The sequence below is a fragment of the Archocentrus centrarchus genome, chromosome 3 (genome assembly GCF_007364275.1).
Source record: "Archocentrus centrarchus isolate MPI-CPG fArcCen1 chromosome 3, fArcCen1, whole genome shotgun sequence".
Taxonomy (NCBI): Eukaryota; Metazoa; Chordata; class Actinopteri; order Cichliformes; family Cichlidae; genus Archocentrus; species Archocentrus centrarchus.
Genome location: NC_044348.1, coordinates 11,513,122 through 11,539,616, shown reverse-complemented (window position 1 = coordinate 11,539,616; position 26,495 = coordinate 11,513,122). Strand labels below are relative to the sequence as shown.

Here is a 26,495-nt window from a genome sequence, read left to right as displayed (position 1 = left end):
CAGACGTATTAAAGGAACTGCGACATTTTCCAAACCACGTATGGCATGTTAGATTTGTATTTATAGCATGTGTGACCTACAGCAGAGTGCACTCTGTATAGTTTATTATATGGGCTTGTAGCACGTGAGAGGCGCCTCCACACTGCTGTGCAGGCTGCAAAGTGTATGTGTTGTGGGCAGTCAGCTGACACCATCAATTCACGAGGGCGTGCAAAACCCTTGAAGGAACTCAAAGGGCACTGCTACATTTTCTCTGCACAGTTCAGCCACCCAACTTTTTTTTGCCTTAATGAGACAGTAGTGTCAGTCAGCTGTCCCTTAACACCAATATTTCTAATATAAAACAATATCAAGAGAATGGTGAAAAAGGCGGTGTCATTAGCACAGTAGACAAATCCTCTTTAGTTGCCCAAACTGCCCCTTTTTCACTAATAACTTGTTTTGTCTTTGCACATATCACTAAACGAATCATTAAATATCCATTTATTCAGCTTCACTTTCTGCACTCCTACACAGAATACAATCTGACCTACGAAAACATCAGCACGTGACAGTGGACATTTTGGTCAAAACAAATACAAAGATGCCAAAAGTAATACACGAGCAGCTTGCCTGCATACATTTTAGCATCTGTGCTCTTTACTGTTCTCATCCTCAACAGCTGTGTCAAGTAACAAGCCAATCAAGTTTATACTCAGCAGTTTATGCAGCTGTCCATAAGGAAAACATCTTGAACAAAAAAAAAAAAAAAAAAAAAAGAGAAACCTTAAAACTCAAGACAAACCAACTATAGTAGAAAATAAGTGATAATAGAATGACACGAAGGAAAATAACCCAATCCAAAAAGAAAAAAAAAAAAAAAAAAAAAAAAAAGAGGAAAGTGCTAGTTATTTTCTGTTGTGTGTTGCATTAGCAGATTTGCAAGTCACATAAATCAACCATCAACAACCTGGGCCACTCCTCCAGCCCAATCTTAGAGTCCCACTAAAGATATTGCAGAATGGGAGCAGCACAGCCAAGTGTCTCTCGTCTCTCTGGAGCTCTCTGTCATCTGGACCTTGTGTCCAGGATTGCGGACGGAGGGAAAGATGGGCACCAGAGGAGAGTCGGGTGGCTGAGGGGCTGTAGTCCTGTGCTGGGGGGCCAGCTGTACGCTTGCTGTGAAAGAAGCACGGCGGTGACAGTGGTACCCCGTCAGGCAACATAGTGATACTGGTTAGGAGTCTCCTTGTCACGTTCCATGTAGTCTCTGTCTATGAGCGACTCGATCCGCTTCTTTAGATCACCCGGCTGTGGAGAGGAAGGGGAGTCAGATGAGCTTTGGGTGTGTGGTGAAATATGTGTGTGTATATAAAGACAGAAGCTCAATCATAATCACCTTTACAGGGAACTTCAGCTGGTTGTAGAGCTCTGATACCAGTAGGTTGTGACTGAGGGTCTTCCTCATCTTCATGATGCGTACCACAGCTGCATCGATCTGATACTGTCTGTCCTGAAACACGCGCTCCGTGGTGCTCACCTGCTCCTCTACCTGTAGGGAGAAAAAAAAAAATAAGAAGAAGAAGGAAAACTTAAGTAGCAAGTTTAAAACAAAAACACCCCCGCAGTGAACAAACAAACCAGAAAGAAGTTATTTTTACCGTTTCCTTCATTTGGATCTGGTTAATCTTGATGCGGAACAGTTTGTGTTTAAAATCATTGTTGAAATTGAAACGGTCTCCGTCCTCCACGTCTTTCCCTCGAGGGTTCTTGTTGAGGACGCGTGCTTTTCCACAGGCCAGCGACTGCAGCGTACGCCTGAGCTCTCCCTCCTCTGTGCAGGGCGAGAGAACAGCAGCGTGATACAGCAGGTGCCCCTCCCCAAACAGAATGGATACACTGTGTAAAGACATGAGTTACCTATGCCAGTGGCAGCACGAATCTCCTCCATGCTGAACTCCTCTCCCTCATTAAACATGAGCAGCACCAGTGTCTGGAACAGGGAGACCTGCAGCTCCTTCTTGCCCTGCAGGATAAAGGAGTCATATTAAGTCCAGGTGCAGTTCATACGTTTTCTCAGCCCAGTGTGTCCACCTTCTCCACGCTCCATTACATCTTACAAGGCCCTTACCTCTTTAAACTCTGCCTTTAGTACAGCATGGCCCAGCGTGGGCTGCCACTGCAGCTTCCTTCCACTGTGTTTACCCAGGTAGAATAGCTTGAACACCTCCTGCAGTTTTACCATCTATCAAAACATAAAAATAATTATTTGTATCAAAATTGTCAGTGCAGTTCAATAGAATTAGCTGATGACCATCATAATAATAATAATGAAATACAGCATACAAAGGTTTTGTTTACAAAGTATTTTTCTCAGAAACGTCACCATGTTGTGTTTTGTTTTTTTTTTTGCTAAAAATAAGCACACTCAATGCACATATGTACAGTACTATTAATTGAAAGCATGGTTTGAACAAATAATCTGACGCTCAGTTTCAGTTTCTATTTTTCACAAAAAAACACTGGTCGAGTGTATTTGTGTGCCCGACCCAAATCTAGAGCTGCTTACCTCCGGGGGCAGGTGGACCTCCATGGGAGTGTATGAAGGCCAGTAGCCCATAGTGAGGATGTTCACAGTAAGTTCTATGTTGCTTGGCTCACTCTGGTTCTGCATATACTGAGTTAAAATAGCACAATCATTTTATGATCCATTTATGGACACAATTTCAGTGGAATACATCTACAAAGTTCAAACGTGGCATCAATATTTATGTTTATTTACATGCACAGAGACTTCAGGTACCTGTTTGAACTGGATCATGATGTCTTTGGACAGCTCCATGTCCTTGAACATCCCCTCAAGCTTGCTGGTAAATGCCGCTCCACATTCTGCAGGAAGTCAAGATCACAAATATTACAGCTGACTGATTCTCACAACTCACACCACCACATAACCACCAACACCCATGACAGTCTATATCAGGATTATTAACTTCTTCTTTAGGGCCGCTGCTGCTGCTACTGCTGCTATAATAGTGCAAAGTAAAAATATTTTCTGCTGTTCAAATTCAAAAGCACCAAATTTTAGAATATAGTGCATGCAGGGAAGGTCAATTAAAAGACCAGTTTTCTCATTTACATGCTTTAAAATGTCAAGCATATACCTGTGTGAGGGAAGCATTTGGATTAATGATAGCATGGTTGTAAGGTGAAAGACATTTCTAATCTAATAAAACCAGCTGCTCTGCTGACTCAGCAGCCAACAGCCAAATGTTCAGGGTTTCCAGTGTAACCAGGATATCTGGATTGTGGATCATGGAAATCCAGTTCAAGATTTCCTGTTCTGTGGGGCTGCTGTTGTTTTTAATATATAACAACTGTCGTCAGACAATAATTGAGGGGTTTATGATTTTTTTTTTTTTTTTTGCTCTCCTCACAGATTGTTTAACTGCACACAGCCAAAGCCTGCTGAAACAAGTGGACTCTTTGTCTACAGCATAATCATTTAAAGCTATCAGTTTATACAGTACACAGGATATTAGACTAGAGACTCACCGTGTTTGAGCTTGGAGAGCATGGACTTCTCAGCATCAACAGAAGCACTCTTGCCAACCAGCAGACGCTTGGCCAAGTCCTTCTTATAAAAAGCTTCAAACACATCTTTTCCTGGATGTACAAAACCAATTAAGAGGTCTCATCAGACACCAACAACCTTCCTATTCACTATTAACACTAACTGAATGAGAAGAAAACACTGACACATTCAAGTATAACTAACCGTGTATGAAGCGGAATATTATCATTATCTTGTCCAGTATTCTCTCTAGCTCCTCCTCTGTAGCCTCCTTGTTCCCAGCTCTTAACTTAGAATCCACATATTTCGCTGCATGGGAAGCAAGACAGCTGTTATCTCATGCTGGAACTAATTTAAAACCACACTGAAATGAGCGCCGTAATTTATTTAAGTGTACAAAGACAGTTTTATACTAATGTAACATTGTTAAAATCTGTATAAACGAATTCATCATTAGACAGCCTGACCTACCGATAAGCTCTGCAGGCTTGTTGGGCCTCTTGTTGATGAAAGTTTCAAATGCCTCCTTCATGGCATTGATGAAGCTCTCATTGCGTGCAAAGCAGCTCTGTGCTACATTGTCCATCTTGTCTTTGAAGTCCAGCAGGTCTTGTACCATGTCTTTATCTTTCTCTGGAGTACAGACAATCTCTCCTCCAAAGGACTGAAACCACAGACAGTGCACATACACATTTCTGAGACACAAAAAGACCAGGACACATTTATTTTGATAGCAATGGTTTGTGTCGTATGTGTACAAATGTGTTGGTTCTTGTGTGGACCTTGATGTAATCCCTCCAGAACTGCAGCAGTGTGGGAAGTCCTCCCTTCACTTTGCTGAAGAGCTGGTAGAGGAGGGCGAGCTCAGTCACACGATTCTCATCCATCAGAGTGCTCAGACCTGCCACAAACAGACTACCCATCAATGCATGTGTGCATTTGGATTTTTATATAATGTAAATTAAATACATAAAAACAGGATACAGCTCTACAGGTAAGAAAGGTCAGTGAAAAACACTAAGAAATCAATCCTCCTCTGGTACAGTTTAACAGAAACTCAGTAAAATGAGCTTCACAGACATACCCTTTTGCAGTATTGCAGTCATATGTTCTCCTAAAAGCTGCTTCTCAACACAGCTAATGAGAGGTTTCCTGTGAACCAAAGAGAACAAAATAAGAAAAAACAAAGAAAAGGAAGTCCTTTCATAACCAAGGTTATCTTGTAAAGCAAAATTTTGTCTTCATCAGAAATTCTGTTATAAAAAGCAATAAATATAAATTTAGTCAATGACTCCTTCGGGATCGTCTCCTGGGGAAATCCAGTTCTGGCCCTATGTAGATGCACGCTGGCTTCCCTCCCCCACAGCATCAAAAAAGATCCTTCAACTTAAATTGAAATTTTAAGGGAAGGATGAAATCAAAGGGAACCAAATCCAGCGAGTGGGGCAGATGCTAAGCAGTGTTGTGTAGGTGAGACTAAACAACTTCAAGTTATGTGCACCAAATATTATCGGTATGACACGTCAAGACGTTACAGTGACAAGCTGCACTTGCACAACCCTGTGGATGCTGTAAAAATGAGGAGCGTGCACCTTATACTGAAAAATCCTGTCTGATGTCTGGGCTGCAGTCAAAGGACCAGTAGTCATCTCCAGTGATGAACCTTTACATAAAAGCTGATTCACTTCAACACAGAAGCTGATGTTTGTGTAAGTTAAAGCTGTATGGTGAAATTGCAGATGCACAGTTGCATGTGGTCAGAAGGGGACTTCCAGGGTGCGATTCAGATGAAGCAGAAGGAGACAATCGTTAAAGAGTAACCCGACCAAATGTAATTTTTTCCCCTTCTAAATACAAGTAGAACATTTTGATTACACTGGGTATTTATTGAAAAGGACAAAAAAAACAAAAAACAAAAAAACCCCAAAACAAAACAAAAAAAACAAACTTAAATTAGGTCTGACTTGCAAGCTTAAATTTGCACCTAAACCCTTGTACAGTGTTAACTTTCACAGTACTGTGAAAGTTTGTGATTGCGATCTTTATAAAAGCTGGTTGACAGTTTGATGCACCACTTGCCTGCTGACTCAAAAGCTGTATTTAGCAGTTTCTCTGTCATTACATGGTAATTAACAGTTTTTTTCTTTCTGAATGTTGCACAAGCTGTTTTTTAAAATGGTGAGAAGACAATTTTATCTTCCTTAATCTTTAGCCACCCCTGCAAAAAAATATCTGGTATAGCTAATGTCTGTCTGATGTGTGTGATATAATAATAATAAAAAAACATTACTGAGTGCTCTGGTCGAGGTAGCTCACGATTCGATCATTCTCCTCCTCCAACCGACGAGCCACATGGTGTAAATACTCAGGTACCTGGACACGTACAAACACACACAGTCAGTACTGCTGATGAATGTGTGATCACATGACACACCGATTACTGATAGTCTCACTCACATCTCTCTCCTGCATCAGACGCTGTCCCTCTGCTGCATACAGACGATTGGTCTCAGTCAAAAATCTCTCCTCAAAGGAGTCTTTGTAAACCTAAGAAAAGCTGAGACAGTCAGGATGGAGAAACACTGATATACAGTGGTATGCAAAAGTTTGGGCACCCCTGATAATTTTCATGATTTTCCTTTATAAATCATTGGTTGTTTGGATCAGCAATTACAGTTAAATATATCATACAGCAGACGAACACAGTGATATTTGAGAAGTGAAATGAAGTTTATAGGATTTACAGAAAGTGTGCAATAATTATTTAAACAAAATTAGGCAGGTGCATAAGTTTGGGCACTTGTCGTTTTATTGATTTGAATAGCTTTAGCACTAATTATTGGAACACAAAATTTGTTTTGTAAGCTCATTGACCCTTGACCTACATACACAGGTGAATCCAATTATGAGAAAGGGTTAACGTGGCCAATTGCAAGTGTTTCTCCTCTTTGCATCTTCTCTGAAGAGTGGCAACACGGGAGCCTCAAAACAACTCTCAAATAACCTGAAAACAAAGACTGTTCAACATCATGGTTTAGGGGAAGGATCCAAAAGGCTATCTCATAGATTTCAGCTGTTAGTTTCCACTGTGAGGAACATAGAGAAGAAATGGAAGACCACAGGCACAGTTCTAGTTAAGGCCCGAAGTGGCAGGCCAAGAAAAGGATGGTGAGAACAGTCACAGTTAACACACAGAGCAGCTCCAAAGACCTACAACACTGTCTTGCTGCAGATGGTGTCACTGTGCATCGTTCAACTATTCAGCGGACTTTGCACAAGGAGAGGCTGTATGGGAGAGTAATGCAGAAGAAGCCTTTTTTGCGCACACGCCACAAACAGAGTCGCTAAAGCACATTTGGACAGGCCAGCTTCATTTTGGAATAAGGTGCTGTGGACTGATGAAACTAAAATTGGATTATTTGGACATAGCAAGGGGTGGTATGCATGGTGGAAAAAGAACACATCATTCCAAGACAAACACTTGCTACCCACAGTAAAATTTGGTGGCTGTGGGGCCAGTGCAGGTACTGGGAATCTTGTTAAAGCTGAGGGTCGCATGGATTCCAGTCAATATCAGCACATTCTTGAGAACAATGTTCAAGAATCAGTGACAAAGTTGAAGTTGCACCGGGGCTGGATACTTCAACCAGACAACGACCCTAAACACTGCTCAAATCTACAAAGGCATTCATGCAGAGGAACAAGTACAACGTTCTGGAACGGCCATCTCAGTCCCCAGACCTGAATATTATTGAAAATCTGTGGTGTGATTTAAAGCGGGCTGTACATGCTCGGAAACCATCAAACCTGACTGAACTGGAGATGTTTTGGAAAGAAGAATGGTCCAAAATACCTTCAACCAGAATCCAGACTCTCATTGGAAGCTATAGGAAGCGTTTAGAGGCTGTTATTTCTGCAAAAGGAGGATCTACTAAATATTGATGTCATTTTTCTGTTGGGGTGCCCAAACATATGCACTTGCCTAATTTTGTTTAAATATTTATTGCACACTTTCTGTAAATCCTATAAACTTCATTTCACTTCTCAAATATCACTGTGTTCATCTGCTATATGATATATGTAACTGAAACTGCTGATTCAAACAGCCAATGATTTATAAAAGACAATCATGAAAATTATCAGGGGTGCCCAAACTTTTGCATACCACTGTTCACTCTGTGTTGGCATGATGAAAAAGTGATCACATACCTGCAGGTCTGACAGCATGCCCAACAGGCTCCGAAGCAGACTGCGGTCTACAGTCTCTCCATTTCGCTCCAGTTCAATCTGCTCCAAAATGCCCTCCACTGTTCGCTTCTGAACGGCACTGTCGCTCACAATGTGGGTGCGAAACAGCTCCAAACCAGTGTCCCTGCAATGTATACATAACATCAGCTTTCTGGGAACATCTTTACAGACACAGAAACTTGAATAAACTATAATTTTACCAGATGGAGGGTAGCAGAGAGTTCTGAAGCACATAGGTACGATCCAGGAAGAGAAAGATGCTCCGGATCATAATCTACAGAGAGAACATTAAACTTACACTCTTAGAGTCCACAAACCTTTGAGCAGAACAGATTTAAATGCATATCTATCAAACATCACACTCACAGTTTGCCTACAGTGGTCCTGCCAGCAACGATTCATTCGCTTCAGGAAGGAAAGGTTGTCCAAAGACTCTGTGAGCTCCAAGTTAAGGAGAAAATCTTTTATTGAGGCATGTCATTAAACGCCAGTTCCAAATTATCGTATAGTACCCCTTGTAATCAGAAAGCATGTTAACACCTTGGTCTAACTTCCTCTTAATGCTTAAATGAACCATCTGTAAAAAGCTGCTCAATAAGTTAAACTAAATCAACCTTGTAAATGCAAAGACCTACAGTGTAGGTGTCAAACTTGTTATACATTTAGCAGCCATGACAAAAGACTGCAGCATCACCTGACATCTTCCAGCAGCCCCCAGATCTCATTAAAAGAGTGAAGCTACCAATACACTCCAAGCAAAACTTACCTCAGGCTCCAAACTGCAGATTTATGACCATAATGGAGCACTGCTTTATCTTCCACTGTATGTGAAGGCCTTCTAACAGATCTCAACCAAATTACTACGTAAGCAATACCCAGCTCTTGGCTTCATGCAGCTGATCAACATCAGGAAACTGGTGTCTGGTTACAAAGTTTTCCCCTCATAGAGCAGAGCCAATTCAAGTGTCCAGCTCTTATATTGAGAAAATTGTTATCATGTCCCTCTACTGTCAATTTATTAATCAGTGAATATAATATACTCAGACAGAAGTCAAATCCACAATTAACTGAGAATCACATTTTGGGTTCTAGTAAGGCAGACAGATCCTACCTGGTCTAATGTTTCAGCAGGTTTAGCAGATAGTTTTCCAGGCAAGGCTGTGCACATGAAAAGGATATTCTCTGAACTGGTGGATCTGGGCCTGCACATGATCTTCACAGACTTGCCGTAGCTGCTTGTACAGAGTCGGGGAGACTTTATACGAGCACAGGTTCTCCACTGCCTTCAAGTGCAGCAGAAACAAAGTACATCACAGACACGGAGAAGAAACAGAAACCACGGGAAACACATTTTCACATCATTTCATCATCAAGTTTATAGACCAGACAGGTGATTTGAGGAACAATATTTATTTTAAAATTTAACACATTTAACAAAAAAAAAAATTCATGTGAAAATGTGGTAGAAAACTTTTGAGATGTCCAGATTAATATACACAAATTTAAAAGCAAACAAATCAGCAGACATCCTGTACATGACATACATAAAGCAAACAAGTCTTTACAAGTTTATTTTAACCCTCAGCTGTTAGGAGCTTCAGACCTGTTTAATCTTATGTGGCTTTATGGTGTTAAAAGTGTCAAACTGCAAAGCATCTGAGTGGGACATGTTCAGTTGTTCTGTACCCATATGTTTTTAAGGCCCAGCACTGCAGCACATTATTCATAGTGTGAAGAAAAACAAATCTAACTTTGGTTTGGCGTTTAAAAAGACAGACAGCAAACCTGATAGAGCTCCTCCAGGTTGTACTTGATGGAGGTGCTGTTCTGGATGGCACCCACCGCATCTCTCAGCTTCAGCCACGTGTCCTCAGTGTAGTTCTCTGCTAGTTTTGGCCTATCTGTTTACAAAAAGACAGCAACAAGACTCATTTATAGGACTTAAATATGTCCACATTAGGATGTAGATCAGATATTTAACAGAAGCATGGTAAGTCTGGAAACCATAAAACCCGATGGACAAATGTTCAGTGGCATTTCCAAAGCTTTCTGTCATATGATGAAGGTAAAAAAAAAAAGTTTCTACAAATCATTTCTTAAGAAAGCTTTTATACAATGTTACACCAACTTCTATAGTTAGCTTTAATGTATTCATGAAGCCATCTCACTTTAAGGATCAGTACTGGATAACTTACAATAACCTAAAGATGGTGTACTTCCACACACTTTTGACTCACAGTTACACTGGAAAATAAACATTTATCTTATTGGAAACTAAACAACAATAATTTATTCTATTTATTATTCTATTGTTTTGTTTTTTGAGTCAATCAAATTTCTACGTTGGAATTTTTTGTTTTGTTTTGACTGATTTTTTTGTACAAATAAAATCTCCTAAAAAATAAAAGTATGTTTTAACTACACTTTGATTCTTATGGTCACTAAAAATGTTTAATTTGTACTCTAAGAATTAATTCTTTGGTATTAAACATCAGGAAAGCACTAAGGTTCATTCATAAAAAAGTCCAAAATAACTCATTTTTACTAATTAGTCTCTGGCTAACTGTCAGGTGAAGTTGTGTAACTTCTCAATCCAAGCACCAACCTGCAGCAGAACTTGATTTAAAACAAGCAAACTAAATCAACTATTTCAATGATTAGTTATTTTGACATAAAACCTAATTTTTTTATTTCGTCCAATAGGTGCTGGAACAGGCAGCTCTAAAAACCATGGCTGCTAAAAAAAAAATTGGAGGATTAGGCACAAACAAATATGCAGCATCGATGGAAAATGCACATCTGTGTATTAGGAGCAAGCCCCGGTTAGAGGTGGCAGGTGGAGGACTGATCAGGGCAGTTAGGGCAGCAGCTTCTTTTTTTTTTTAAAGGTATGGTCAGAAAACTGCATCCTCTGTAGTGTTGTGGTGACTCCGTGTAGCTGCTGCAGTTAGATAACGCATAAGAAAAGGCTCAGTGACAGTACCTTTGAAATTTTTGATCACTAGTTTCTTTGACGTGCCGGTTTTGCCTGAGGCCACAGCGGAGGTCCTGGCCATCCCGTTGGCGCTGTGCTCCGTTATAGCAGTGAAGCTGGCCCTCTTGTCCTGTCGGGTGTCCTCTGCCATTATCAGATTAGCGCTTTGGCTTAACGCTGTATAGTTCAACTGTTTTGCTAACTTACTGCTGGGGCTGTTTTTATTCGCTGTCAGCGGCACTCCCTCTTTATTGAGCTACTTGTCTTTGGTTGACAGCACAGGCACTCGCTAGCCTATTTAAAACACATTCACAGGCAAAAAAGTGACTTAACGGGAGATGAATTAATCCGAGAACATAACTACATCCAGCTAAGTAAACACACTGCTAGCTAACATTATGTTATCTGAACCTGCAGCACACTTCAGCGAGCAGTTTGCGTCTTCTCCCCAGAAGCTGTAGCTTTACAGGCTAGTCCATGTCCCTGTCCACTACTTACAGGCTTCCACGAGTTTAATTACTGTATTTTGCGACAGTAAACAAACCCCTAAAAGCGGCATAGTTAGCGCTGACATAACAAACCCATATTACTGCTGGCTTTTTTTCACCATGAAGCTAGCTAGCACAACAAAATGGCTTTTCTCAGACGGTTCAGTTGGACAGGTGCATCTTGGGTGAAAACCGGCCGGGTTGCGTTCAGGGACAACCACTACTTTTTAATATCAGATCAAATTTGTCCAATTTTCTGAGATGCTGTGCAGTTCTCATACATATCAATAATGACATGTTAGTTTTCCAAAAAAAAAAAAAACAAAACAAAAAAAACCCTCTTCTGTCTGTTTTCACCAAGCCACCAGTCAAGGAAATAAAATGCATTGCTTGCTGCCACTAAAAGGGCAAGTCAGGACAAAGTTATGAGTCCACTGATGTTTTGTTTTTGTTTTGTCTTACTCATTAAACTAATAAACTTTAGCCATAGTAACAACTAAACAGCAATGCAAAAGTTAAAATGCATGGTAAAAATATACCAAAATACAACATCAGTGTCTGACCTCATAAATCTGCTTCTGGAAGAACGGTCAAAAAACCTTCCCAGAAGAGTTGAAGCTGTTGTAGCTGCAAAGGGTGGGCCGAGGAGTATGTGACGCTGGTGCAGGACATTCATGCGGACAGTGAGACGACACTGTGATCTGTACAGATCACAGTGTCGTCTCACTGTCCTTATCTCTAGCATCCTCTACGTAGAGGATACTAGAGATGGGGTAAGATGGAGGCTGCTGTGGCAACACCTAAAAGGGAGCAGCTGAAAGAAGAAGAAGCTGACTTGTAACGGCATACTTTATTAATGCCATCTCTGACATTTGCTTTGCTCTTGTCATTGTACAATACTTGCCACATACGAACATCATCTGAAACAGAGATTACTATTGAAATATATTTAGAGAATAGAATTGAATGCCTTTATTGTCATTATACTGGATGTACAATGAGATTAGAATTTTTAAAAATTCGGGTTAGTTTAAGTATTTTACACGTGAAGAGGTAAACAGTGAGCATGCTTATGTCTATGCCTAATAATAAGAACGCTGCTCCAGGTCTGTTTTTAGTTAGTGGGTACTAAATGCACTGGCTGATTTGAGAAGTTCGGATAGTTTTGAAAACTCGTAATGCTTTTGAACGCACCGCCGTATCACCTGCAGCCAGCAGGGGTTCAATGCAAATGGGCGGCGTTTCATTCTGGATGAGGAGGAACTCGCTGACCACCATCCAGCTCTTATTTTGTGGCTGTCGGTGCGGTAATGACCCCGATCAGCATGGCTGTGTTGACGTTTAGGTGTGAGTACATGTCCTTGTTTTCGGAGCACTGAGGCTTCCCTGCCTGTAGTGGCCTGGCCTGCGGTCTTGGGCGCTCGTCTGCATTGATAGGTAGGTGTGCTGGCTACGCCAACAGCTCCGGGAGAAACTGGGCAGGGTGTGGGTACACAGAGCATCATGCCAGTGAAGGGAAGGTTGACTGACTGGAAAATAGGTGCCTTTTCCTTGGACGGACACCCCGTGAGAGGGTTATAAGCTCACGGCTTTAGCCACACTGGAAATCTAGCCTAGCTTTAAATTAGCTTGCTAGCATTAGCATAGCAGGGGGAAATGTGTGGAAGCTAACTTTAGCCGAAAGATGACTAACTGAGCTAAGTGGTACTGAAACAACCTACCCGCTTAAAAACTAGCCACGACTTCCTCACATGACTTATGTATCCTACAGGCGAATATCCTAACTTCAGACAGTCGGTGTCAACAGAGATTTATTTTATTTATTTTTCTGCTGCAGACGTCAGCCTCTGGATTTGGGATGTTGGCTAGTGCTAATTAGCTTCTTATGAGCGTGAGAGTGTGTGGAAAGCAATCCCTGCTGGGTCAAACATGAATATATATATATATATATAAACACAGATCAGGTGATTTTTGATAAATGAGTAAACTACACGATAAAACGATAGTAACTGAGCTAAGTTAGTGTAACAGGATACAGTGAAGTTGTGTTGGTGAAATAAAATTGGTTCTCTACTCTTTGTATACCTATGTGTGTCAGAACACATGTAAACTTTCATGCAACACTAGTCCAAAGCCACATCCCTTATATATAAACACCAGCAGTCCTGTCCGGGAGATTTTATCAAGAAATTCCAGTCTTTAAGACAAAATGTTCTAAACAATACCTTCCTTCCATCCATCCCTCCATCCATTTTTCTGCTGCTTATCTGGGTCCAAGTTGTAGGGGCAGCAGTCTAAGCAGAGAAGCCCAAACTTCCTTTTTCTTGGCTACCTCCTTCAGCTCTTCTGGGGAGGGATACTGAGGTGTTCCCAAGCTAGCTGAGAGATGTAATCTCTCCCATGTGTTCTGAGTCTGCTCCAGGGCCTCCTCCCAGAAGGACATGCCTGCAACACCCTATGAGGTGTCCAGGCGGCATCCTAGTCAGATGCTCTACTCCTGAGTCCCTCCCAAATGACCAAGCTCCTCACCCTATCTCTAAGGGAGAGAACAGCCACCCTTCTTGTTTCTGCCACATGTATCAGCAATCTCATTCTTTCAGCCACTACCCAGAGGTCGTACATCTTTTAAATCTACAGCTTACCTCCTGAAGAATAGAGTGCGTTAAACTAATAACCTCACACACATCACATATGTAAAACTTCATGTGCAGTTTATGAATAAATGATATGCCAAGTATATGCAGTGAATTAATATATCACAGGAAAATGTTGTGCGGTAAGCTTTCCATATTGATTAATTAAATTTATCTGTAGTTTTGACTCCTGCTTGTTTTGTCTTCTAGTGTAGATGCCTTGGCCAAGATGAGCGTGAAGGCTTTTGAGCTAGTCCCCGCTGTGGAGCGAGACCTCCTCATGGGTGAGAAAGCTCGCATCAACATCGAATGCATTGAATGCTGTGGAAAGCACTTGTATGTGGGTACCAACGACTGCTTCATCCACCACTTTCTGCTGGACGAGGTCGCTTCCTCCAAAGGGAAGCTGAGTTACTCGGCTCAGAAGCTGCTGCACAAATACCTGGGCCTCAAGAAACCTGTTGCTGAGCTACGGGCTGCTTCTGCTCTGGAGCGTCTCATAGTCCTTTGCGAAGGGATAGTGTTCCTTGTTGACATGGTGACACTGGAAACGGTCCCCTCGGCGGCTGGAGGTGGAGCCAAGATCAGAGGTGTAACATCGTTTTGCGTTAACGAGAACCCGCTGAACGCTGATCCATTCTGCGTGGAAATGGGTGTGTTGTCCTCTAAACGGCGAACAGTGCAGATTTACATGGTGTATGAGGACAGGGTGCAGCTGGTCAAAGAGGTGACCACCCCCGAGCAGCCCTGTGCTGTCAGCCTCGACGGTTACTTCTTGTGCCTGGCTCTTACTACACAGTACATGATCCTGAACTACAACACTGGAGCCTCCCAAGACCTCTTCCCTTACAACAGCGAGGAGAGGAGACCCATCGTAAAGAGGATTGGCAGGGAGGAGTTCCTCTTAGCAGCACCTGGTGGTCTGGGTAAGTCAGTACAAAAAACAGAGTTGCAGTGATGGAAAAATAGTTTTTAGATGCTATGAATTTTAAGATGGAAAAACCCAGGACAGACACTACTAAACATAATTAAATAAACTTTAGACTCTCCTGTCAGCAGGTCTGAGGTATGAGGCCAGGATTGCCAGTTATTTCCCAGAGTAGTGATTGTTCAGTAGGCACTAAATTCAAACCTGTTGATCTCTCATCTCGAACATAACCTACTCGGGAGCAGGTTAGGTCAGCAGTTGGCATGGTGATTTAACTCTTTAAGAACTGAACAGCCTTTGTAATACTGAAAAACCAGGGTTAAACCTGAAGTTACCAGAATTAGTCCAAATCCTGCTTCACAGTAGAGAGGCCTGTACATTACACTCCATTATCGTCCTCATGAAGTAAAGTTCATCAGCTTTGTATTGCTTTTAGTCTCTCTTTCTAAACCATGCCAAGCACATTGCTCCCCACAGTATAACAGAGCCACCAGATCCCTTCACTGTTGAGGTCAGGGTTCAGGTTTTCTTTAATTTGTCACCTGTCTATAAAAATACATTGCAGGCTCACTTTAAAATGACAGATGAAAAAGCATTTTTGCAGAGATAAAGAGCTTATTGTTTTGCTCTCACTATCTCTCTTCCTCTTCAGTGGTTCGGATACTGCAAACGTAATTTTTCCTTAAGAAGCGCAAAACAGTGTTTAATTGGTTGTCTCTGAATCATCAGACTGGGTTCAAGAACTTTCACAGCATGTGTGCGTCAGGTTGATTGTCAGTGAGATTGACGTTGCTCGTTATTCGTGTTCTTTAGCTTAATTAAGCGAATGTTGATCTTCAACACTCTTTGTCCACATCCCATCTCCAGGAATGTTTGCCAATGCAGAGGGGGTATCTCAGCGAGCTCCAGTAAAGTGGTCAGAGAGTGTGATTGGTGCTGCTGTGTGTTTTCCGTACGTGGTGGCGTTGGACGAGAGCTTCATCACCATCCACAGCATGTTGGACCAACAACTAAAACAGACCCTTTCATTCAGGGACGGCCACATTCTCCAAGACTTTGAAGGTATCTTCATATTTTAGCTTATTTACATGCTTCTTTTAACCTGTGATGTCTGTTCAAACCACCTGTTTATCAAAAGATATCACAAATGGGAATTATTTTCCAAGTATATACCATGTCATTTACACAGGGTTTATTTTTAACTAACAAGTACGCTCTTGGCACACAGAGTTCCCTGAAAAGTGGATTTCAAAAAACAGGAAAGGGTTAACAAATAGTCTGAAGAGTTAATGCTTTGGCCGGCTGGACTAAGAAACCAAAACCTTTTATCAGAAAGTGTGTGTGTGTGTGTGTGTGTGTGTGTGTGTGTGTGTGTGTGTGTGTGTGTGTGTGTGTGTGGCGCTGTGCACTCTGATCTTGACTCTTAATGGGATCTGAAGCACTATCGACCATTTCCTGTTACAGAGCGTTTTTCAGTTCTGTGTTTAAAATAAAACGGTTATTCCGCAAAGCTTTAAAAATAAAAACACCGAAGTAACGTTAACCTCTTGACTGGTGCACAAGGAAGATTTCAAGTGCAAAACACTACTCATACATGCTTGAAAATGAACCAAGCTCTGACCTGAAGCTGGAAACTTCAGCTCAGATTTCAGTGTGCTATATGTTATACGTGGTTTGACTGCAATCATCGGACGCACACAAAGCCGTTTATTTATAGAGCTTTTGTGTGAGAAAAATCAGTCTGACCTGTCAGTGCTGTGGTTTTTATTTTTTATTTTTTTTAGGGAAGGTCATTTTGGCTTCCACTAAGGCCGTGTACATCCTAGTACCTCTGCCGCTAGAGAGACAGATTCAAGACTTACTGGTCAGTCACAGAGTGGAGGAGGCGCTCATCCTCACAGAGGGAGCGCAGAGAAATATTCCCAAAGACAAATTCCAGGTAACTATATGTTTTTAAAAAAAAATAACAGGTTGACCACATGATGTCACTGCTGCCACTAATTGCAAATCATAATATGGTAATTCCACTTGCATAATGTACACTAAACAAATTAATCTTGCTGAGTTACATTAATGAGAATATTTTTGGAAACTGCAAATTAGTCTCACTTCTGTCCTGTGTCACTTTCTACTTCTGCAGAGTTTGCACAAAAGAATCCTGCAGCAGGCTGGATTCATACAGTTTGGACAGCTTCAGTTTCTGGAAGCGAAAGAACATTTCCGGTAAGAGTCTGGGTCAGTGCTGGTTAGTCCTCAAGCCATCAATCTATTTTATTGACATTTATGAGTATGGCCCTATTATGTTTTATGCAACAATTCTTTTTAATGGCTCTGTTTTTGTTTAATACAATTAGATCCACAAGTTTTTTGAACAGTGATACATTTTCTAGTTTTGTCTCTGTACACAACAACAGTGGATTTAAAATCAAGGAATTAAGATGGGATTTAAGGGCAGACTTTCAGCTTTAATTCAAGTCTGCACTTATTATAAAATGTATTGCATTAACTATTTAGGCATTATAGGCTTTTTTTTTTTATATGTCGCCCCCCCTCATTTTCAGAGACTCAATTAACTGGACAATTAATAAGCAGTTTCATGGCCAGGTGAGGCCTGTACCTTCATTATTCCATGAAAAATTAGGGAGATCTGGGGTTAATTCAAAAGGTTGAACATGCATTTGATGGCTTTTAACTTCAGTTCTCCAAATGAGGTCCAAAGAAAGGTTGATGCAATTGAAGGAGGCCATCAGTTGGCTGAAACACCAAAATCAAACTAACAGAGGGAAAGCAAAAGTGTGATGAGTGGCCAAATCTACAACCTGGTACATTCTTAAAAAGGCATGAAAGACCACAGAAGACAACAAAAGTGGATGATATAGACAACATATAACCAATGCAGCTTTTCCACTAGTACCTACTCAGCTCAACTCGACTCTACTCGGTTTCATTCGTTTTCCATTACAATTGAGTACCATCTCAGCGAGGTGGTCCGAAAATCCTGTGACGTCATTTGTATGTGAGACAAACACAAATAGTCACTCTGTCCAGCTTCCTCTGGATTCTGTCATCAGCCACCAAGCACAAAAATGTCTGTTTTGGTTGTTGTGCAGCGTTTCCCTCGTTATCGACTTTCAAAAAAGACTGGTTTGATTCTTGTGAAGGAGTCACTATCATGACTCAACTAGTGACGTCACTGCCTGGCCAGTCAGTGGCATGCATTCTGTTGACGTCACATTTTTGGCTTGCTTGGAAGCACGGCTGAGGGGGTACTAAAAAAGTTCCTAGTTCCCGGTACTAACACCTAAGGGAAAACTCTTAAAAACTGAGTCGAGGTGAGTAGATACTAGTGGAAAGCAGCACAAGTTAAGAACACTCAAGGAGGCAGGTATATCATTGTCAAGACACACCTTTATGAATGGAAATAGAGGTTTTACAATGAGGTGCAAACCGCTGGTTACACTCAAGAACATGAAGGCCAGATTAGAGCATCTAAAAGAACCTACACAGTTCTGAAAAAAAAATATTTGGACAGATAAAACCAAGATGAACTTGTACCAGAATGATGGGGAGAGAAAAATATGAAGAAGGAAACTGCTCATGATCTGAAGCATACCACTTCATAGGTCTAACTTATGTCTGTTAGAGATGTGTTTTTATGATCTTACTCTTATATTTTCAGGAAGGGTCAGCTGGACGTGCGGGAGCTGATATCTCTCTGCCCGTTACTGCTACCAGCTTCCTCTTCATTCACGCGGTGCCACCCTCCTCTCCACGAGTTTGCAGATCTCAACCATCTGGCACAAGGTGACCAGGAAAAAGTGCTGCGATGCAAGAGGTTCCTCATAAGTTATTTAGGAGAGGTAACTGGATTTAGATCTTTTGAATGTGTGCCCAGTTTTGACATTGGGTCATTTGTCTTGTGCTAATGTTTTTCATCATCTGTACGTGCAGGTACGAAGCACAGAGGTGGTGAACGGCTGTAGGGAGGATGTGGACACGGCACTGCTAAAGCTGTATGCTGAACAGGACCATGAGAGCCTTTTAGACCTCCTGGCTTCAGACAATGCCTGTGTGCTAACAGACAGTGTCCCGTGGCTGGAGAAATATCACAAGTGTGTATACTCTTACAGTCAGTTATGCTAACATGGGTTTAAAAACTCAGTGAAATTTGCAAAACACTTAGAAAGCAGTCTAAGACAGAGACTTTATGGTCTCAAAATATCTCATTAATTGTAGCTCCATTATTAAACATGCACAATGACCTAAAAGCTTTGGTTTCTAGTGTGTGTATATGTGCATGGTTTGGCTGCTGTATAAATGGTGATTAGAGTAAATTAGTAGTCTGACATTTTTCATATGAAATCATGCTTAAAATTTCAGCACTTGGCAGCAAAAATAACCTTTGGGAATGACTGGGAAATATTAGAACTTTAATTATTCTAGCTGCAAAATTCACTAGAGGGATGGACTGAGATGGATCTTTGTTGGGTAAATACTCTTCCTTCCTCCCATGCCGTTAATTAACACCCCAGTTAAGCTTTAATACTTTGTCCAGTTTAGTCAAGGCAGTTTAATTGCTTTATACAGAAAAAGTAATTCCCCAGGATGGGTTTGGCTTCATTCAGCATTTTTTTTTTCCTCTCTCTAAGATATTTTGCACTGGGGCTGCTCTATCATTATAATGGTCAGGACTCAGCAGCACTTCAGGTATGTTGGCCTACCCCCCCCCCCCCCCCCCCCCCCCCCCCGAAGAATGTGCACCAATATGTTTATGAATTTAACTTTTCAACTTTCTGACAGTTGTGGATACGTGTGGCAGATGGGGAACTGCAGGACTCTACTAGAGCTGATCTTTATGAGTACATTGTGGACTTTCTCTGCACCTCGTCCAATCTGGACCTCATATGGAAGTATGCAGACTGGGCCCTGCAGAAGGATCCCACCGTATGTTACCAATAATGTAACTCTGCTGTCAAATTATTAATGCCAGACAGTCTCAGTTGAAGTTTTGGAGTGATGCTGTCTGTTACTAGCCAAAGCTCACACAGCATTTCCTAGTTTTTACTGAATCTCTCATGTAGCAGCATGCAACTGTGTGAGTGTATTTATTCTCTTGGAGCACAGTGACCTAAAGCACTTCAAGCTTCTGCGAGCTTTCTGTCTCTGCAGATTATTTGCATCACTTTCTGACATTTTGCACAAGCTAGAGTAGTAACTTAATTTGTTTTTTTTCTCCTCATAGATAGGTGTCCACATCTTTACTAAGAGGCATACCAGTAAAGGTCAGCCAGAATTGAACCCTGATGATGTCATCACGTACCTGGGAAAGCACAGCCAGGCACTACTGCTCTACTTGGAACACCTGGTGCTGGAGAAAAGAGTCCAGGTACAACATGTGGGCAAAAACATCAGCTATCTGATAAAAGCCGTTCAACACTGTGCTCACACAGAAAGTGAAGTTTACGTGTTCAGTTGTAGGTTGCATTTCAGCAGCACAATACACAACCTCTGCAGTTACATTGGGGGGGGGTAAACATATGATTTGTGTAACATTTAAGGGTGTATGGTGTGTTGTTATGCCACTTTGTAGGCAGCTGGATTGATTAAAACAGGAACATTTGAGTTATCAAACACTAGTAGAACAGACATTGTAATTGTGTGCTGAGTAGAATAGACAGGGATTGTAAAAATGAAACTTCGCTCCGGTATCAATTTTCCAAACTGTTGAAATGCATTTCAACGCTTTTCTAAATATGAAAGCATTTTGGTGAAGTGGTTCATGAGACATGGTGGCTTCAGTGGTTAGCTCTCTCTCTCTGACTTCCCTTTTCCAGTCCTGAGCTGTCAACATTTTTACGACATTTGTGCACATCTTTAATTTGGAACTTAGGTATTTGTATAAATGGCTGGATGAATGCTTGAATGAGTTCTTGAAGCCTCAAATGTGTAAATGTTTTCACATCTAATTAAATGCTTAAAGCTGCTCAGTAAATCCACAGTCTGAGTTACTGGGTTACTGACGTGCTCTGCTGTTTGTAACTTGGGAATAAGATCCTTTCTTATGGATATGTCAGAATTTATGAAGGTGGGACCCACAATGCCCCCCCCCTTTTTTTTTTTCCCCCACTTTTGCTATCCAACATCACAACATTGAAACTTCCTTATCCATAGTACTGAATCATTGTAAATGGTGATTTTTTTTTTTTTTTTTTTTTTTTTTTTTTTTTTTAAGAAAACTGTTTTTAAGGACTTATTTTTTTATGGTTTTCATCCACAAATGTGCATCTTCCAGTGCTTATTTAATTTGAATTTTTTTTTCATGTTTGTGGCTGCAGAAGGAGAAGTTCCACACACATCTGGCTGTGCTGTACCTGGAGAGGGTTTTGACTTTGCTGCCCCTGAAAGATGAGGAACAGCTGACCAAAGCCAGGGAAAGACTTCAAGCCCTGCTCAGGGAGTCTGACCTATACCGTATACACTTTCTTTTAGGTGAGGAAAAATCTCTTTGTCTTTAACTTGTGGAATTACATTGAAAATCTTTAAAGAGATGTTTGAACAAGTCGTCATCAGTAGGTTCTAATGCTTGTGCAACTAGAGATCATTTTGGAGGTTTTTGTAATGTTTTGTGTTCTTGTCCTCTGTTCAGCTAAAATTGAGAACCGTGAAGAACTGCTGCTAGAGCGTGCAACACTACATGGAAAACTAGAGGAGCATGACAAAGCCCTGCACATTTTGGTGCACGAGCTCAGAGACTTCCCGTCCGCCGAGGCCTTCTGTATATGGGCGTCTTCTAGTCGTGATTCTGCTTACCGACAGCAGCTCTTTCACTTGCTGCTGGGGGTGTATTTAGACGGGAGTCCTCCTGGGAAATCAGGGGACAGCGGAGAGCTGGAGATGGCGGCAGTGGACCTCCTAAATCGGCACGGCGAGGTGTTTGACGCGGTCCGTGTCTTGCAAATGCTGCCCGAAGGCTGGTCGCTGCAGCTGCTGCGGCCCTTTCTGGGTCGAGCCGTCAGGGCCAGCATGCACGCCTGTCGCACGTCCAAGATCGCTTTGGGGCTAGCACACTCTGAAAACCTTCAACTGCTGCATGACAGGGTGAGAAACACATGACAATATTAGCTAGTTATTGCATAAATAACTGCTCTGCTTGTTTCGTGTTTTGAAGAAAAACTTTCACTTTTATTTTTCTGGTTTTTTAACAGCAATAAAAATAACAGAAGCAGCAACTCTATATAATTTTTTTTGTTTGTTTTCCAGTTGAAAGAGTGTAAGAAACCCATCTTTGTATCTGAAAAGAAGGGTTGCCATCTGTGCCACAACACCTTCAGCGAGCCCAGCGTGGTGTGTCTGCCCGGTGGAGTGCCTGTCCATACCCACTGTGTCGCCCAGAGAGTAAGAGACTCTCCCACAAAGAGACAGTTGACTAATAGCAGTAACCACACGTGAGACTTGAACCTTTCTAAGAAACCATGCGGTTTGTGATGGGAGGCACCAAACTACAGCAGGATGTGCTGAGATTTTCAATGGCTGAGGACTGTGGGGACGACAAAAAGCACAGAACTCCAGTTTCTGTAGTATGCTCTGCGGATGTGGTGTTAACAAGACACACGGAGAAGGCCGGGCGATTGTGTATGTGTGTAAGGGACTCATGCACAGCAATTTTACCACGTTTTGGACTTAAAGTTTGATTTCAGTTCAATTCTGTGGCCGTCCTGTCTTCGTTCTTCTGCTTTTTTCTTTTAAATCCCAAATTTGACAAACTGCTTGAACTACACAACACAATATTTGAATCTTGTTGCATATGTTTCTGAAGCATGAATAGTCTAATGGTTCTGGTCTAATCAACTCATATGGGTATTGTATTAATACTGTCATAATTTGTCCTAACTTGCACATTACAGTGTTGGGTTGTAATGTGAATACTACAAAGGCTCATCAGTACTGATGGAAAGTCTTTTTTTGTATGTCTTTGACTCTCTGTTCTGATCTCACTGCTCCCCCACCCCCCCGCTTTTGGCCAAGATACAGTGATATTGTATTAGTTGGTAACTAGCTGGCAACAATTTGATCCAAACCCACTAAATGATTGTCATATCAAGGTTACAACAAAAAAAAAAGAAAAGGGAAAAAAACAAACTTTGTAGCATTTCTTTTGTGGAGCAACAACAAAATACCACAACAACATTGCTTCAGTTATGAATAAGTTTAACTGGACATGCATACATACATTTGTTTGGACAGGGCGCTTGTTGTGACATATACAATACTGAGCAAAACTTTTAAGTCAAGTTAAGGGTATTTGATCTTGTATACAATTTAGAACAATCAGGGCTGATTGCCTGTATGAGAAACACAGGCCACAAACTGCAATGCTAGTGCCACAAAAGCCAGATAACCTCTGACCTCTGCATTAAAGGTGCAGATAGAGCCCTCCTAATTTCTCTGATCAGAAGAAACAAAATACCACGGCTTTCTCAGGTTGGTTTAAATAAATTGCTTGGAAAAGTGAGAAACCATATTGTTCCTAAAGATTGCTGAGGGTACAACAGTATCAGTGAGCTATGACATTTGAAGTGAAACACTTTTTAAAGCATTTCTCTCTCAAAATAACTACACTATGCACAGAAAAACAGATTGGGTAAGAAGAACCTGAAACCGGGTGTTTCCTGAAGTGCTCAGACAGGGAGAAGGATGCGGCATGAAGTCAATTAATGGTGTCTATTCTCCAAACCTGCAACATTTTAACAGGAAAAGTAGCTCGATGAATAGTGGCATTGTAGTCTTTGGTCAAATGAAACCAAAACAAGCATCGTTGGTGTAAACGTGCCCAGAGCTACTGCAGTGTCTGCATAATGCTGTCTGAAAACTATGTGCTGAGATGGAGCTGCGTGACTGCAAAATGTTTAAGGGAGAAGACACTTATAGATGGCACTACGAGTGCAAGTTTGTACCCAAGCACACAGTCATCCCAAACACACCAGTCACGCTTGGTTTTTAAAGAACAACAAAGTTAAAACTGATCTGGCCACATGCAGAGGGGGAAAAAACCAAACATGGGGTGCTAGTGTAGCTCAGTAGGTTAGGCAGGTCATCCAGGCCCTTGCCTGGGTTTGATTAACCCCCAGGTCATTACCTGTGTCGTTTCCCTCCTCGCCTGCCTGCACTGTGGTCCTGTAATAAAAATAAAGGCCCAAAAAAGGAAGAAAATTAAACATTTTTACTGAAAATATCATCTAAAGTAGCAGAGGATCACTTCACACATTTGCGACAGACAAGCATCACCTAAGAGAATCCAATCTGTCATAAAGAATCAGCGTGGAGAGCAAAAGTATTTGAAAATAAAAGTAAGGCATAGTTCACTTTTGTTGGCTTTAGGTTGTACTTTGGTGCCTGTATTTTGCATGTTATCTAACCTGTTTGAATTTTAAGATCAGATACCCTGCACTGTTATTTTTTAAAAAAAAAAATTAGCATTTCAGTGATGTTTTGGTGTATATTAATTTGAATCCGTCTACCAACACAAGACATTTCAAATGTGTGTGGGATGTGTATAAAGATGTTTTAATCTGAAATTAAATTTGGCTAAAATCTCCAGAAAATAAGTGTTCCAAACAGATAAAAACATTAATATGCTGGGGTAAATTAATTTTGGCAGAGATTTCATATTTCACTACTAGAGCTTAATTAATCTCTTTGTGGTTGTTGAGAGAAGCGTTTGACCAGAAGATGGCAGTAATGTGCAACACACCGTGTGCATCCTACACAAATTTGATGGTTTTTTTGTTTTGTTTTGTTTTTTTTGCACGTGCTGCAAACTCCACCGAGTTTCCTTAAATTCTGCCTGATTGTTTTTGAATAAACAGGTTCACAGGCAAATAAGTATAGAGCACCAGTCGTTGCTTTATGTTGGATCAAATTCAAAGGAAGCGCAGATTTCTATACATCACTTTAGGTTCTTCTTTACCAGTGCTACCCTCCCTGCCCTGGATGGGCTTTAAATAATAGGGTTGACTTTGGAGTAAATTATCTAAATGCTGAATGAACAAATTCAATCTCAAATTAAACAACATTGCTTTGACATTCACTGTAACTGTATGATTTTCTTTGGGAAAACCAAAATATAAAACTTGCAGCTTCATAGGTTTGTCAAACCGTTACAGAAAACCACGTGCCCTTTACTGCTCTCCGGGTGTTCTCTATATGTCAGCGTGGGCTTCATAAATCCCTCCCTCAGATGGCCATTAACTAATAGCAGGTGTGTGTCGTGTTTTTAGAGAGAGGAATCGGAGCATATTCCTAAATATCTACTGGAAATGAAGCTTTGCTGCAAAAGGCAATGATGACAGAAGAGCTAGGAAACCCAAAACACAGGAATGGATATGCCTAAAATAAAAATGACTGTCAGTCTGCTGCTTGCAGAATGCACTTGAGTTAAATCATTGTGTACCTATTTTTTGTTTGTTTGTTTGTTTTTTTTGGGGGGGGGGGGGGTACTCATAGCTTGCTTAAAACCTCTCGCCTTGACTTAAAAAACGATTAAAACATACAGAAGAGTTCTGTGAAAAGATCTTGTTGTATTTTATAAATATATATCTATACTTCTGTATATACTGCATTTGTACCTCTTTGTTGCTTTCTATATCAATGTCAATGTGGATGGAGAGCAAAAATAAAAAATAAATAAATATGGCAACTCATTTTAATAAACATGAAACTGTGTGTCAACTCCGCTTCAGTTTCACACCTAAAAGTAATTTCCGCGCGCATTTCAGCACGATGATCTTTCTCTCTCGGCAATTATGCTTTGTGGATTAAAGGGTAACAAAAACAACACAAACGGTAAAAAAAAAAAAAAAAAAAGGGTTGTTTTAAGTAGCTGTGGCGTTTTGTTGGATGTCAGCTAACTTCCTGAATGGGGATTAAACTGAAATCATACATTTTAGCACCAAAAACACACCGTCTTACTGCTAACTGTGGTGGCAGCAGGCTCGTAGTAGTGTTGATGTGCTGGGGCCGACTCCCTGCCTGTCTTTGCAAGCAAAAATCCCCCCAAAACAACAGAAATATTTTAAAAAATTGCAAATAGAATCAATAACAATGTATTCAAATACTGTCAGTTCTGCAGATGACAGTTGAGCTTAAAAGAAGCTGATTATAATTACAATATATGGCTTTATAATTCTAATTCATGGACTATTTTCTTATTTTGTATCTTTGTTGAAGATCTGGTAACAAATACTTCAGACATTCAAGATGAAACAGGCAGAGCACAGACTCCTTGCTGCACGAACAGGCTGCAATCCAGTTGGCAGCCTGTTGTGATTCTGGTTTTGATGATGCTTTTTGTGTTCTTATCACCGACTGTTTTCACTCAGATCAATAGAGTGAGTGGATAACTGCAGCATACGGCAGAGGAGACATTCACTGTGCAGAGCAACACTAAGCAGTTACAACTGGAAAACAAACTTGTGTTTCCATTTTGTTCTCCAACAAACTGTCCTGCATCTGGAGGTCCCGACACACTGAAAGTGCTTGCGCTGCCTGGCTGGCTGGGTGGAGGGTTCACCACGCTGCTTCTTTCTGTAATCAGAATTAATGAAGTAGGAAGGGTTGTAGGGAGTGCCCAGCAAGGCCAGGCATTCAGTTTCTGTTTTTCAGCATCACCCTG

General features: G+C 41.1%; 2 protein-coding genes across 3 annotated transcripts; one reads left to right on the top strand and one right to left on the bottom strand.

Annotated features, from left to right (window-relative positions):
- Positions 1 to 468: 468 nt before the first annotated feature.
- Positions 469 to 11,432, bottom strand: cul4a (cullin 4A). Of its 2 annotated transcripts, XM_030759066.1 has the most exons (21): positions 11,187 to 11,432; positions 10,785 to 11,069; positions 9,587 to 9,702; positions 8,981 to 9,084; positions 8,168 to 8,237; positions 8,002 to 8,075; positions 7,763 to 7,925; positions 6,011 to 6,100; positions 5,844 to 5,926; positions 4,638 to 4,705; positions 4,336 to 4,454; positions 4,025 to 4,217; positions 3,758 to 3,862; positions 3,535 to 3,645; positions 2,783 to 2,868; positions 2,549 to 2,656; positions 2,111 to 2,224; positions 1,900 to 2,005; positions 1,641 to 1,813; positions 1,379 to 1,531; positions 469 to 1,290 (listed from the first exon to the last, which is right to left on the bottom strand). In XM_030759066.1, the coding sequence occupies exons 2-21, from the start codon at positions 10,924 to 10,926 to the stop codon at positions 1,195 to 1,197; spliced, it is 2,274 nt and encodes a 757-aa protein (XP_030614926.1). In that variant the 5' UTR covers positions 10,927 to 11,069; positions 11,187 to 11,432; the 3' UTR covers positions 469 to 1,194. The 2 variants fall into 2 exon arrangements, with proteins under 2 accessions (XP_030614926.1, XP_030614919.1); XM_030759059.1 differs by having other exon boundaries at positions 10,785 to 11,432.
- A 1,041-nt stretch (positions 11,433 to 12,473) lies between these two features.
- On the top strand, positions 12,474 to 25,446 carry tgfbrap1 (transforming growth factor, beta receptor associated protein 1). The gene is made up of 13 exons (XM_030759046.1): positions 12,474 to 12,700; positions 14,107 to 14,822; positions 15,692 to 15,886; positions 16,609 to 16,763; positions 16,965 to 17,047; positions 18,504 to 18,684; positions 18,776 to 18,936; positions 19,474 to 19,531; positions 19,625 to 19,768; positions 20,067 to 20,210; positions 21,160 to 21,313; positions 21,471 to 21,922; positions 22,085 to 25,446. The coding sequence occupies exons 2-13, from the start codon at positions 14,126 to 14,128 to the stop codon at positions 22,271 to 22,273; spliced, it is 2,613 nt and encodes an 870-aa protein (XP_030614906.1). The 5' UTR covers positions 12,474 to 12,700; positions 14,107 to 14,125; the 3' UTR covers positions 22,274 to 25,446.
- Positions 25,447 to 26,495: the final 1,049 nt, after the last annotated feature.

Bases quoted from the DNA above. Each gene is read 5' to 3' on its own strand.
- cul4a (XM_030759059.1), bottom strand. From the start codon at position 10,926: ATGGCAGAGGACACCCGACAGGACAAGAGGGCCAGCTTCACTGCTATA. The intron at 2,657-2,782 runs GTACCTGAAGTC...ATTTTAACTCAG, and splicing joins TCATGATCCAGTTCAAACAG to TATATGCAGAACCAGAGTGA. The intron at 1,814-1,899 runs GTAACTCATGTC...CGCCCTGCACAG, and splicing joins TCGTGCTGCCACTGGCATAG to AGGAGGGAGAGCTCAGGCGT.
- tgfbrap1 (XM_030759046.1), top strand. From the start codon at position 14,126: ATGAGCGTGAAGGCTTTTGAGCTAGTCCCCGCTGTGGAGCGAGACCTC. The intron at 17,048-18,503 runs GTAAGAGTCTGG...TTATATTTTCAG, and splicing joins GAAGCGAAAGAACATTTCCG to GAAGGGTCAGCTGGACGTGC. The intron at 20,211-21,159 runs GTACAACATGTG...TTGTGGCTGCAG, and splicing joins TGCTGGAGAAAAGAGTCCAG to AAGGAGAAGTTCCACACACA.